The sequence below is a fragment of the Camarhynchus parvulus genome, chromosome 3, assembly GCF_901933205.1.
Source record: "Camarhynchus parvulus chromosome 3, STF_HiC, whole genome shotgun sequence".
Classification (NCBI taxonomy): Eukaryota; Metazoa; Chordata; class Aves; order Passeriformes; family Thraupidae; genus Camarhynchus; species Camarhynchus parvulus.
The window spans coordinates 27057950-27073002 of NC_044573.1; the positions used below are offsets into that span (position 1 = coordinate 27057950).

At 41.3% G+C, this 15053-nt stretch overlaps 1 protein-coding gene across 8 annotated transcripts in view; it reads left to right on the top strand.

Annotated features, from left to right (window-relative positions):
* Nucleotides 1-15053, top strand: part of TTC7A (tetratricopeptide repeat domain 7A) — a 198196-nt gene that overhangs the window by 133161 nt on the left and 49982 nt on the right. For all 8 annotated transcript variants that reach the window (XM_030944583.1, XM_030944584.1, XM_030944585.1 and 5 more), the window contains 2 exons: nt 6306-6422; nt 10204-10301. In XM_030944583.1, the coding sequence (XP_030800443.1) occupies nt 6306-6422; nt 10204-10301 (215 nt within the window). The remainder of the gene's footprint in view (nt 1-6305; nt 6423-10203; nt 10302-15053) is intronic.

Below are 15053 nucleotides of genomic sequence, written 5' to 3' on the forward strand. Positions count from 1 at the left end.
GGCATTAATTTAACTTGAGAATGTGCCCTTAAATGTCAGGAGACTGCAAGAAGCACAGAGTTATTTGAGAAGACAGCAACTTTGATGTTGATTTTTATCAACAAAAACACAGGAGATTAAAAGCAGGTCCCCAATTTTGCTTCCTTTTTTTCTTGTTCATAATTTGACTAGGGCATTAGCAGGTATTATAGGAAGGTTAATGAAACCATAACAGTTATGGTGAAAGAGTATCCATTATCTAATTGAGTTGTTTAGGTGACTCACCACTGAAGCTACCTCAATAACTGGGAAACAGAGTAGCTGGTTTTCTGTGAAGATACTACAGTTCCACTGGCAGATAAAACAAGACTAGACAATCTGGGTTATAAGAAGAATATGGACTTGCAATCATGTTTCTACCAAAACAAAAATGTAAGCATTCTTGATCAAACTAAGGGCTTGTCTGGCTTCAGCAGGGTGTCTGGTGAATACAGAAACCTAGCAGTAGGATGATCCTACCCCTCATATGTGGTCCCTGCTTCTGTCAGCAGATTGGCTCCGAGGCTTTTGGAACCAGAGGTTGCATTAGATTGTCTTTAATGCCCCTGATGGGCCTGTCATCTGTGAATTCCTCTAATCCCTTTTTGAACATATTTGTGTCTGCTCCAGAACATCCTGCAGCAATGGGTTTTGCACTTTAGTTTTGTGTTGTATGAAAAAGCACTTTGTTTGCCCATTTTAAATCCACTGTTTGATTGCTTTATTGGATATTCTTTCTTTCATTGAAACAGCACAGATTGCTTTGACTTCTTGATCTTCTTCATGCTATTAATGATTTTATAAATCTGTCATCTCTTCTTTCAGTCTCTTTTTCAGGCTGTTTACTATCTCTGTATATCAAAAGCGGTCCAAAACTTTGATAGTTTTTCTTGTCTCTTTCATCCTCTTTCCAGCTCTGTTAGATCAGTTTGTGTCCTGTATTCACCTGTATCCTCCCCTTGTATCCATTACCTTAAAGGAGAAGAAACTGGTTCAAGAAGATCCTAGTGTCAGGGGTTTGAATCCACACCTTGCAGTTTGTCAGAGGACATACTTGGGTACTCCACCCATCCAGGTTGTGGCATTGTTGTTTTCATTGTCTCTGGTGCAGAATATGTGTCTGGACTTCAGAGAGGTGATAGGGTGGGCTGGTCTTTGCTGTTCCATGTCACTTTGCTCTCCCACCCCCATCACCCAGACACTGGAATTGTGTTTGCTGCTCTTGGAGCTGTCACTGGTTTCCATCTCCAAGCAAATGTCTGTACAAACCAGCAGGCACGTGCATCCCGGCCTTTAATAGAGGAGCAAAGCACACCTATTAGCTGCAGAAGGTCAGGAGCTTCATGCTCATGTACACAGTTGTCTGGTGAATTAAGATACATGTTTTGGTGGTTTGTTTTGTTTCTTTTGCATTCAGAATCCAAAATAACCCAGCAGCTGTGTGTGTAGGAGACAAATCTGGGTGAATAATGAAAGACTTTGGGGAATGACAGCACCGATCTGGTAAAGCTCAAAGACATGTACATCTTTGAGAAGCTGCTGACAAGCTCTCAAAAACTGGAGGGGTTTTAAGCAGACAGTGAATGGCAAAATATATAGACAAATGACTACATAATACTCATTAGTTCTAATTTAGTCTCTCAACCTTGAAATGAGTGGAAGGTGTTCTTGTTTGTTATAGTACTGGCATTATTTATTGCTTGTCAAGTGATAAGACACAGATCCCACTGTGATGCTGTATAAATGTGTACTACAGGGGCTACATCTGATACTAAGCGCTCCATTTTAAAGCAGGTTTTAAAAGTCCCAATAATTAACTGATTATTAAATCTTTTAAAGTCCTAGAGCATCCATAAAGTCTTCAATTGATTATTGCTATACACAGCAACTTACAGCTTCCACAGATGTGCTCATAAGCATTTATGGTATACAGATGCACTTGTGAGATCTTCTGATAATAAATATTAGCTATTAAACCTCAGTAATTAAATTTTCAGGGATAGGAAAGAATTACCTCTTTTCTTCATGGGTCATAATAAAGAACCTAAAGGCTGAGCATTTAGCCATGTAGCATTAGAAGATTCTTGGAAGTGCTAGATAGGTGTATTTGGCCAGGCCTTGAGACATCATGAGTATAAGCAATTGAAATCAGTCTTTATGAAAACAAATGTTGAATGCCTTCTGAAGTCAACCCAAGTTGCTTGCTTGCTTCTGAAAATTTTTGTAGGTCTTCCAAGATTCCAGTCTCTACCTTTTTTGTCAAAGTGTGACATATTACAGTGGTATGGTAATTTGTACTGCTGAAGTTTCGATGCTTGGTAAACCTCATTATGGATTCATTTTGAGCTTAAGGTCTCACCAAATTCGGCTGTATCCAGATTTTAATTTGCCAGAGTTAATGTGATAGAGTGAGAGATGGATGTGTTTGCTTATTGCAGTAACCTGATGTTCCATTGGAGAAAAAAAGCCTTTGCATATTGTCCACATGCAGCACAAAAGAAAACCTCTTCTGAGAGGGAGCATAGAGTCTCATATCAAGACTAAGCCCTGGTTATTTTCCATTGGTATTGTGCCTGAAATCATACACGTTATAAGAATGATTTGTGGATTTTTTTGCTCTGTTTTCCTATGCTTGTGTAGTAGCAATTTATATACTTGCTTTAGCCCAAATCTGTTTTCATATTCACAGGCTAATAGAATTACCAATGACTATATTGATAATCTTGGGGCTATTTTTATATGTTGAATCCTTTTAAAAGTCTACACTGCTTAATACTACAAGCATCATACAAATGCACAATGATATTAAGAAATTCAATAAGGTGAGATCTGTGCGTAAGTAATTTTTATTTATGCCCCTGAAATTGTGTACAAACACTGATAGGACACAATGCTCATTAGATTTATGTGCAGTAAGAGTGCTAGCTTAGTAATAAAATTATATGCTTGAGATAGTGATACTACCTCACTATTTTGTCTGTGTATTTACTTATCTGATTTCACTGTTACAAAGCTTATTAGAAGCTGAGAAATACTAACAGTGTATAGCACATACAGCCTGATATCCTGATTGTATTTCCACCTTTTACTTAGCATGTTTAATTGCATTGTTTGCTACTGCCACTGATATGGTTTGATTCCTTTTGCTTCTTACATTCCTCCCATTTGTCTTTTGGTTTGGTTCATTATAAGACTACACAATAACATGGATAACTATTCCCATGGTGAACTGCCACAACAGCTAGTAGGGCATGGTATCTCCAAGATCCTGTAGTGTGCCTGTGCCTTATAACTCATGATAGTATTGTGCAGAGGTTTCATTATGTTTTTGTGAGAGACTTGTTTTTTCCCCTGGTTTCATTAGTTGTTCTCTCTCCTGAGATAGAACATTGCACCTTCATCCAGAGCAGATGACATATACTCACTGTAAGCAGTAAACAGCAGAGTGATAAAATGCTTGCTTTGTCTTTTTATGTTTAACTGCAATGTATAAAGTGATTTTACTTGCCTGCTGATAAGCCATCTATGTCCCTGCTAATGTAAGAAGGAGAAGGAGCCTCTAATAGAGCTATCCTGTCCTGGAGTTTGACTGTTAATAGGTTTTTCTATTTAATTAATACTAAGTGGTATCTTACCATGTTGAGAAGTGTGGCTTTGTTCTGGGATGAAATACAGCTGGTCTCTGGGCCTTGGTCTTCTTGACCACTGTTCTGCTGCAAGGAGGGCTGTACAGTGCTTTAGAAGGTCTTTCATTTTGAAAGTCTGTAGTGGTTTAAAAATTATTCTGTTTGTTTAAAATAGCATAGATTGTTCAATGTGCTTGCTTCTGGGACTAGAACAATATTTTTAATAGAGTAACTTCTGGAAGGAAGATGATGTAGTCTCACCCCTCTGCACATTGCAGCCCAAAGAACTCATTCATGAGCCTATGCATCAAACCCACAGCTTCTGTTTGTACACTACCATTGCTTTCCAGATGTTATCCTGCCTTGCTGAAAAGGCTTTAATGACTACAGAGTTTACTGTTCTCGCAAGGTAGTTGCTGCAAAGATTATTTTCCTTGATAGTTATGTGAATGCATTTACTTAGAAATTTCCATTTGACTGATTTCAGCTTCCAAGAAATTCTTAGATTCTGTGTATCTTTTCTTTTACATCAAAGACTCACAATGAGAGACTTCATGTAGATGCCTGCAGGCTGGGGCAAAACAATTTCTTTGCTGCTTCTTGGTTAAAGCAATAAACTGAGCTTATCAAGCCTCTGATGAAATACATTTTTCTAGCCCTCACATGACCATGCATAACCATTTTCTGAACCATATCCCATTTTTAGTCATCTTCTGGAATCAAAGAGCAAGAACTAGAAACAGGATTGTAATAAATGTCTTGGTGATGCTGTGATCAAGAATAGCCATGTCTTCCAGTTACTACCTGATTACATTTCTGTATATGGATGCTAAGGGTTGTTTGACCTTCTAACTGCATTGTTGCTCAGGAACTTCATGTCTTTTTTAATACCATTGCGCTCCATGATGTAACTTCCCATCTTTCTAGTGTGATGTGTATTCCTTATGCCCAAGTGATTGATTCTATATCCTGTTGTGTTGATACAGGCTTTGTTCTTATGAGGCCTGTTCACAGGGAGTGCAGAGCAGCAGGCATCACTGGCCAGTTCCATTGCTAGCCACTCCTTTGAATTCAGACTTGTTTTTAACAGTGCATCCATCCACTGTTACATCTTTGTCCCAGCAAAATTTTGATCAGTCTGTTTTAGCCTCAAATACCTGAATCATAAAGGCATTTCCTCCCAGTTAGGTGGTCAGCTTGTCTAAAAGCCGATTATGTTCTTACTAATATTTCTGTTGCTCAAACCCGTAACAAGAAAATCAAAGATATAGAGTAGGGATGTAAAATAGTAAAGGGTGAAGACAAATTCCCTTGATTATGAATCTTGATCTGCCTTTGCTAGTCAAAGTTTGTACCTGGGGAATTTTGTGGAATGCTTGTCCTACCAAGTCAAATTGTAGCAGCAGCCATGAGCAGACTTCACTATAGCAGTTGATACATTTGGGCTACATTTTGGTCACTGCCATCCCCGCCCCCCAAGGAAAAATCAACCATCCAAACAAGAAACCCAAACCAAAAATGCTCACCCTGATGTTTGTTAGTGTCAAATGGAACTGCCACTTTAGCACATTCCTGTAGATATGCACTACACAGTCTTGGCAATAGAGTTCTAATTATTCCAAGTGAAGGATCTCTTACTCAGCTGTGAATTCTTCTCTAACATCGTATATGCAGTTGCTCTTGTCTCTTTCTGAAGTAGTTTGGATTCCTCAGGAGCCTGCAGGTCACATTCACAAACCTGTTTTTAGGATTTTTAACATTCAGCTGTTGTATGCATGTATGTACACATATGTGCTTCCAGTGGATTAATTGCTAGCCATATCAAGTGAATTAAAATTGTGTTGGTGTTGGACTTCATGAAAACATTTAAAGCAGAAAAGTAAGTTTTTCATTAATATAAAAGAAATAAATTATATCATCTTCACAATTTAGATAAAATGGGTGTAGTGAAGGATGGTATTAAAAGCCGTGCTGGCAGCAAGTGGTAGCTTGTGTCATTGCCAAATCTGTCTTGTAACCTCTGTGTGACCCAATTCTGCTGAATTCCAGCGGTCTATGCAAGTACGTCTTCTCTAGGTATAAGAATAGTAGCAGCAGTTCCACTACCTAGAACAAGAATGTACAAGGCTATCAGCTGTCTTGCCTAGGGGCATGAGATGATTGCCAGCTGGGGTTAAGAAAAAGTGTTTCCTTCCTGTGAGGCATTACATAATTATCTGTGTATGTTAAGTGTGCTGGGGTTTTTGTCTGAAATTCATTATATAAGCCAGTGCTATAAGGAGATGCCAGACTAAGAAAACAGCCTGGGCATATGTATTGCAGCAATTCTGTTTTCTCCTGGTTTTAATACTGTCCAAAATCAAATGAGATTCAGTTTATGTTTCACCTTGTTAGCTTTGCAATGCTTTGCTTTTAACACTGTCCTGCCAGCTTTGTGACGCAGATTTGACTGCAGTTGAGGAATATTGCTAATCCTCTCGTCTCCTTGTGGGGAATCAAACTTGAGCCAAATGAAATGTTTTGTGCTACAGTGTTTTCTTTTATTACTGCACGTACAAAGCAAGTGAAAATGCTGCCTGCCAGGATCTTGCCAGAGTGATACTGATTCTCTACTTTTATGAGATGCCAATAAAATAGGAGTTATTCTTTTTCATCTTGCAGCTTACTCTTCACCAAAGTAAAACTGGAATGGATACATAAAGGACCTGAAGAGGCTCTGGTGACATGCAGACATATGTTGCAGATGTGGCAGATGGTGTACAGTGTTTTACAGCACAGGTAGGCTTTCTCCACTGTAGCAAGTGCAGATTTGTAATTGGTAACATGGTTATCCTTTTTAATTGTCTAGATACTTGAGTTATTTTGCAAGAAGGGTGATACACAGTACTGTTTTAAAGATAAGTAATATTTCCAGCAGATGAAAAAAAAGGGAAGATTTTAATGGCCATTATTTAAAAAAAAATTAAAAAACAACAAAACCAAAATCTCAGTGTTTTAATACTGAAGAAGCAGTTTGAACCACAGGTTTCTGAACCAAATGTCTAAACATCTCAGTCCATATTTGGATGTCCAGAATGGAGGACAAATTTTCTTTCTCCCCAATAGTGCTGAGCTTTCATCAGCTATTGTTCACAGTCTGCAGTAGTTGGCACCACCCAGGAATGTGTGGGAGTGACACAGTCCTGAAGTGAGTAAGCCAAGGAAAGGCACAGTGCCAAACTCACATGCTGTAGTTGCACGCTGGTTGCACAGCCTGGTGCTAACTGGGCAAGGAAAGAAAGGAAGGATGTAGCATCTTTCACCCTTCCCTTGTCCTAGTAAATCTGCATTCACAAAACGCTATGTTCGCTGCTTCCTCCCTTTCATCTGCTGCCGCACTGAAAGGTAAAGTTGAAAAAGTGTGTGAAAGATACTGAGTTGGGATTTCTTCCTTCCCACACCCTTACGATATTGCCCTAGTCAAGGTATCAGTGTACAGTGTCTTGGGAATATTATACCAAGATCCATTGCCCATAATGTCCACAGGGGTTGTGTTTGATGGGAATGACAGCATGCTTGATGGCAGCAATCAAGACAGCAGGGTGATGTAGCTTGAGTTGTTCCCCAATTTCTGTATGCATTGCATAAGATTTATAAACACCAGAAGTGTATGTACAGAATGGTGCATGTCTATGTACAAGTTGTCCTTGAGGGGTTGTTAGTAATTCTTGTTGGTTTAGCTAATGAGCAGCAAACCAAAGACAAAAAATCAAGATATTTACATAGCAGCAGTGGTCTTTTACAGACTTGAATCATTGATTTCCTTAGGCCTTAGTATTTGTAGCTAAGGATTCAATCCTGTACCTCTCACGTGAATAATCTTTATACCCATGAGCAGTCCTCATGAAGCTGATCAAATCCACACTAAACAATTATGACTGAGGAAGATTTACACTTGTAAGGGGGGGCTGCAAGCCTGAGACTGTGGAGAGTACATTGGAAAACAGACAAATAACTAGTTCAGCCATTTGGACTGCATTTGGATCCCAAGCTGTGCTTTGGCTCTTATACTTAAAAACCCAAGATGTGATAGCTTTAGAGGCTTTTGATAAGCTTTAGCCATAGAATCTTAAACAAAACAAATTGCTTTGCTTTTGCTTTTAAAAACTCTGGTATGTATTTCACTGCTATTCCCAGCCAGAGCTTTTTTTTTCCTTTTTTCAAAAAACGCATAATAAAGTATTTTTTATTATGAAATGCTGCTGGAAAGGTAACAAGAATCAACTTGGTACCTGCAGTTTTAGACTGGATTCAGTGACCCAGGAAGCCCCTTGTATTTAGCAAATTGCAGCAGTATCAGCTGACAAATATGTAAAGTATTCTGGGTAGGGCTGGCAGAGGAACTTAAGGGGAATTCTTATCAGTGAGACTTGGACAAAGGCATTTTTAGGGCCTCTTGCAAAAGAGAAGGTTGCATTTACACAAAGTTGAGAGCTGTTGCACCCAGTACTCCTTACTGGTTCAATCAGTAGATAATTGCCTGCACAATTGAACGGTACTTCAGTTGCATTTGTCTGACCTGTTTGCTGGCTTTACAATCTTACTGTGACTGACTAACCAAAAAGTCTTTCAGGGCCCAGCATTTTATCCCCAGCAACTATTCATATGGCCTGTTCAAGTCCCCTGTCTTCTCTCTGACAAACCGGTGCCTCTGCAGTCTCACAACCAAGTGTCCCACTCAGCAGTTTTGTCACCAGTTTATCCATTTATCAACTACATTTCAAAAACATGGGCAGTAAATGTCCTGCTGTCCTACTGTCAACCCTTTCAGTGCTGTGTGTAGAAAGCAAATCATCTGGCTCCTATCCCTTCCATGGTGCATCAAAAAGCTTTCCTGGCTGAAGGCTTTCACAACTTTTCAAGGGTTGTGAATTTTCAGCCCTTCTCTGGGATAACAGCCATTGGAAGTGGCTGTTTTGCACAATGCATTACGCTGGGTTTTCACCCTGGGATTTTCCAATCTCTTCACATGCCCTTAGAGTAGGAGTACAGTGAATTAGCCAGTGTTTCAGCATGTGCCTGAGCAGGGATTCCATGGTGGTGGCTGCTGCATTAAGGCAGCACTTGCCTCATGGCAGTAATATATGGAAGTGCAGCTGCCTTATTCCTGCATCCACAGGAGTAAGACTGAGCTGTCCATCCAGTTCCACCAGCAGCTTCTGACCAGGGCACTTTCATTTGGGTCAGTCCTGTCTAGGTGAGGCTGAGGCATGGGACAGATAATATAATTTTCCCTTCTCTCTATCACTATATGATAGGCTCAAATGAATTATCAGTGTGGAAACAAGTATGGAAGATAAGGGAAGCCCATTCAAGGATAGAGATTGGTGCAGTCCAGTGCCCAAGAATTCAGAGTGCATTAACAGAAACCATTGTGCTTGATCCCAAAGGCCAAGTAAAAGGTTATTTAGCTACTGTAAATATGAGTGCTGTTATGATGAATGACAATAAGTGGCTTTCAGTCTTAGATTGTTAGCTGGAAAGGACAAGACTTGGTTTGTCTTTTGCTGTTGTTTTCTGTGATAACAGAATAATTGTGTTTTAAACCAAAAAGCAGTCCCAAGCTAATTCTTCTGCTAGATCAGTGCAGATTCAAGGGAATTCTGTGCAATCCTTACCAAAGGACTCCTCAGACTGAAAGATGGGGGCATCCACAACAATCATGTCTCTCTGACAGCTTGCTTCCTGGAAGGAATATTGTCCAAAGGCTGAGCTACAGGCTTGGAAGTGTGCCAGAAAAAGTAGCCAGGGCAGTCACTTTTCCTTTTGGTATTTCATCCCTTAATGGATGATGAGAGGAGATATCATCACCACTGATCCTTGGGGGATGGCAGACTATGTGGTGACAGGAAGGCTCAAGAGATCTGTGTTAAGTGACTTTTTGTTAGCCACATGATGGTTTTTTTTTGGTGTGTTTCTCTTTGTAAAGCCTCTCCTGTGAGGACAGAAGTCCAGTAGAAGAACAGACCAGAGTTTCATAAGCAGACCTGTTTCACAAAGCAGTGCAATCTGGTAGTTTTTATCTTCCTTCTCTTTTTGAACAGAACAAAGGAGGAAGGGGAGAAAATCAGCCCTTTGAAATGAAAATATGAAGAAATTAGCACCCAGGTGGAAGGTGGTAATTGGTCTATTTCAGAAGGATCAGCACAGTAAACCTGTGAACAAAATTATTCTGCAGAAAAGCCCAAGAGATGTGGTTTTTGCTGGGTCTGGGTCTGCTACTGGGCCTCCTCTGGTCTGACTTCTAGCTGCCAATATGTTTCTTGTCCAGTGGTTTGTAAAGACTCCCTATAGCCAAATAAAGTAAATACCAGTGTGTGCCCTGGAGCCCCTGCTGGGCAGTCTCTGAGCTTCCTTTCCAGTGGCAGTGGGGCAGATGTTAATACATTCAATAAGCTGATTTCTCACAACTGGAAAACTTGATTTTTCACTTCTCATGGCAGCTAAACTATTGCCTGCTTTGAGGGGAACGTTTCTCCACTGAGAGATGTCCAGGTTACACAGTTTTGTTTTTTTACAGTGGCTCTGAGAAAGGAAGTAGTGTGACTGAAACACCAGTAATCAAAAAGCACAATGGACTGCATCTCGCTCTCCCAGATGCTCATGACACTGATTCTGGTAAGGAAACAAGGTTTGTGCTTTCCTGTCCTAAACACATGCTTTTGTGAGAAATAAATATTTTGTTTTATTTGGAGGGGGTGGTGGGCCTGTGCACATTCGTGTTGCTGGTCAGGAGGTCCAGGTCTGCCTCCACGGCCAGCTCTGCTGTAAAATGTGTCCCTGTGGTTTGCCTCTACCTTGGCTTCCCCATGCATAACACAGAGAGGAGTTCCTACTTTCTTTCACAAAGCTCTCTGAGATGTATAATTCTGTCCTTCTTGTTTTTTATTCCTTCCCTCCCTAAGCCTGCCTCCTCATTTAGTTCTTTTTAGAGGTCCTAATCAAGCCAGCTGCTATTGTTGGTTTTGGAAAGCTGAGTGAGAGTGTCAATTCCTATTAGATGGTGATTTGCTTTGGGATTTGTGCATAAACCTTGTGATGCTTTATTGTATGGTAAATACATATTCACAGTACCAGATAGAGTCAGATGGAAGTAACTGAGACATCAAAGCTGATCTTGACAGTAAAGGGGAAAAGAAGTTTTCAGAGAGCACTGCTGACTTGTGATTTTTGTCCTAAGTCTCATGATACTTGGTACTTCTTTAAAAACCTAGCTCAAAATCAGATGATGATGTGAGAAACTTGCCTTTTAATTTGGAGGGTTTTTTAGGGAATCAGATGCCTATGCTTGTGGATGTAGATGAAACACTTGCAAAGAAAGTGAACCTCAAACTCAGAAAATGGACAAGAAAAAAAAAAACTAACACATAAGTCTCATGGATCTCTAGGGAATTAGGGTTTGTCTGAGTCTTAATTGTGCTGTATGCCATGGTGCTGCCTGCCAGAAAGGGCAAATTTTTGTAAAGTACAATCAGCTTTTTGAATCAGCTTTTCATGCACCTAAAGTGATTTGCACTGCATGCAGTTTGGTTTTAGCCAAAAAATATATTCCTCCTCCACCCTGAGAATCCAGGTTTCCATGCTAACGTGGTTGCCCCCACAATGAGCAAGAAAGGAGCTGGTACTGAAATTACACCACCCACCTAAGTGTGGGGCTGGCACTGGCTGGTTTCAGCAGGGCTCTGTGGCTCCCTTCTCTGCAGGCTCTGGGTGCTGCTGTTCTCCATCTGCAGGAGGGAAGCACCTGGGTCTGCTGTCCCTGTTGGGAGCCTCTTTGAAGAGAGTAGTGGGTGAGGTTGGAGGGTACAGCTCTACTCCCTCTTGCCCTTGTGCTTCCTCAGAGCTGGGGCTGGGACTGCCTGCTTGGAAGGAGGGAGAAGGTCTGATATTTCTGCATGGCTATGGAGCAGGCAGTGCTGTGTGCTGTGCAATCTCCTGGGAGCATGCAGCAGCATCGCTGCACTGCGCAGGCGCTCTGTCACCTCTGGGCTCATCACTGAGGGGTGGCACTCACTGTGGCTGGCTTTGACACTGGCCTCTCCCTCAGCTAGACCACAGTAAGATTATTTGCTGTGCCAGAATTTTAGGTTTGCTGCCAGAAAGATTAATTCCTCTTTACTTTCTTCATCTTCTCCTAACTGAAGCAGTGTTCCTAACTAAATTCACTGATATCAGTCAGCTGCCTTGCTGTTTTATTCTTTCTCTGATTTAGTCTTATCTTATAACGCTTTTGCCTGAAGTGATTTAGGCTTGGGAGTTCTGTGTTTCTTATAAGCCTAGTAAATCTAATGAGCTACATTTCTATTTTGATAGCAGTTTTCACATAAATGCAAAATATTAAACTTGGTCTTTTTGGTCTTAAAACACTCTAGAACAGTGCTTTAAAATTATTTGGATAGATTTTGTAGGGCTTATGTGCAGAACTCATCACAACAAAATCAGTTTGTTATTTCACGAGTTATTTCCAAAATGTTTGGAGGGTTTTATTGTAAAATGTGAAGTTTATATTCTGTCTGGTAGAGCTGTTAAATAGAGAAAGAGGCTGCACTAAAATAACAAATTGATATGATATCTTCGTATGCCAACATTTGCCTGTATTTTGAGGCATGACATTAAAGTTCTGCGAGACAGGTTTTGTGGGGAGGTTTTTTTAGCACGTTTCTTTAGGAGGAGATAGCTTATAATGAGACATTCAGATAATTTTTTTAATGTTGCTTGAAGTTTTTCGATCTCCCCCCAACCCCCTGAGGTCGGAGTCCTGCCAGTGTGACACATGCTGATCTCCTCTCTCAGGATAGAGTGAGTTAGAGGTAAATTCTTTTGGGGCTGCAGTAGCCATCAGCCCACCTCCAGGAGCACCGTACTGCTTGCCTGAGATTCAGAGATGTGGCTGAGCCCCTTTCAGTCCAGAAGGGTCAGACTGGCAAAAACTTTCTCTTACAGGGTTTATTTGGTCAGGCAAGCTTTAAGGAGAACTGCTGTGAGCATCTCAGCAGAGATGGGCAAGAACAGTGGTGGCAAAAGTGAAGCATGGGCTGGTTTGGAGAGAGCCTGATCATCTGGCATGTGCATGTCCAGAGCAAGGAGTGTATCTGTGTCTGAGGCCAAGCAGGGATGGCATGGTCTCTGCCTAAAATATATTTTGCTTCCTCTTGTAGGCTGGGAAAGAGGAAAAAGAAAGTAAACATCAAAGGATTGGAATGCCAAGGGATGTTAAATGAAAAGAGCCTCCATGTAAATTGCTAAGTAACTTGGGTCTCATTTGTCCAGCTGTGCAGATGCCCACTGCACTGAGGAGGATCAGTCTCAAATTCCCCTCTTGGCAACTACTGGGCTAACGAAGATAAGATGAGGAGCAGCTAACTTGGGTTTCTTTGAGAGCAACTGTGCTGTTATATTCCTGTGAAGTCTGCTTTGTGAGGGAAGGATGCTTTAGTAGATTCTAACTGGATCTACTTAGGCAGTGTGTGAACCTCTCCAAAATGCACAAAGGTGATTTGGTTTCCTTGGATTGATTTGCAAGGAAAAGAGGATTTCCCTGAGCTCTGTGAGGATGTGAATAAGACACCAGCCTATCTGCCCACCCAGTGCAAACAGCCCAGCATTACATTTGGATGCTTGCAAGAAACACAGCTCCACAAAGCTTCTCTGGGAGCAGGCAGCCTTGGCAGGAAAATGTGGTACTGAAAGTTGCATTCAAACATGCTAATATAAGAATCTCGTTAGGCTGACTGCACAATCCACAAAGTTCATGTAATTTTTTCCAGGTTTGCCAATCTAGAAGGCAAGAGGTCTGCCCTAGCTTCAGAGCTCTGTTGATAACATCACTAGCTGTTCATGTGTCCATTTTCTTGTCTCTGCAGTGCAGAGAAGCTGTCTGTGTTTTAGATGGCTGGGGATAAATGCTTGGTAGTTTTTGCCTGTGTCAAACAGCTCTAGTCTGGCTTAAATTTCTGGGAGTTTCAGTGAAATTCTCACTAGTGGAGACAGGGATGGAGGAGAGGAGTGTGAGTAGGCAAGGCAGGGGAGGAATCTCGTGCAGTGAAACGGGCTGAAGGTGGAGTTAAATAAACTGGTAAATACAATAAATTCTTCCTGCAAAGCTGAATAGCTTTTGCCCATACCCTTAAAGCTGTAATTGCTACATTACTGCACTGTCATCTGTTGGAACATTAGATCAGGAATGTCTTTGCAAATATGTAGGAATTTAAGAAATGCATCTGGGAAGAACACATTTGCATTTTCCAAGGGAGCCGTGGGAGGCGCCTGCTGCAGGGCTGTTTTGAAGTCCTCCTGCTTGAAATGAATGACATTAGTTAGCGATGAGATAATAGGACAAATATTTCCCGTTGCAGTTCTGAGCCTGGGGTTGCACTTGTGGTCTCTCCCAAGCCCTGACACGCTCACCTCGGGTTAAGTAGAAGCTGCAGCCATGTCCTGCCGGGAGAGTAAAGCCTCCCCTCATGCCTGCCGGGAGGCTGGGTCCCTGCTCAGCATGCAGAGGTGGCCAGGAGACCGTGGCTGGGGACCACAGGCTGATGTGTTGGTCTGCTGGTGAGGAGGTGTGGTTTGGCAGCCCTCTCTCTCTTGAGCACATTCCAGCTGGAAAAGCATGCTGTCCCTCTCAGAGAGACCATTAAGTGCATGTGCCCCGTGGCTGCAGGAGAGAAAAAGCGGGATTTTAACTCTAGGATCTTGTGGTTTATGAGGTCAGCCTGTAAGGGTAGATTCAAGAGTAATGCTAATCAACACAAGTGCTTCAGTCACAGCAACTCTCCAGAGAAAGAGCTTATCAACCAGAAAATCACATTAAAACCTATGTATATTAAAATATTTATTTCTCAAAGCCAACTCTGAAATCTCAATTTGTAGCTTCTTATTTTGGTACCACCATGTTGATAGCCCTCTCAGAGGTTGGCTCACCAGTATAATCCCACTTGCTGTACTGGAGAATGTGGTTTCTGCCCATGCAGCCCTCCTGGGATAAGATTTTGATGTGATGTTTTGTCCCAGAGGTGTGGGAGCCAAATACTTTATTCTTGCGTAAATGTTACAGTGCATACTAAAGGTTAATACAGTCAAAGCTCTGAACTCTGTGCTCCCCAAGGTTAAATGAAAAACCACCCTGCCTCTAAATCAGTAGAACAATAGTGATGTCACTTGAAATGTGTGTGCTGTGTGAATGGGGCTAAGCTTGTAATACTGTATGACTTTTTTACCTTAGTGGGGCACATTTTGTAATTGTATTATAACTGTGCTTATAAAATGGGTATTTGTGGAAAATATTTGATGCTAGACTTCTGCTTCCCAAACAAGCAAAATATGGTTGCTTCCTTGATGAATGCTAAGCAGACCTTTATAAAATTACTG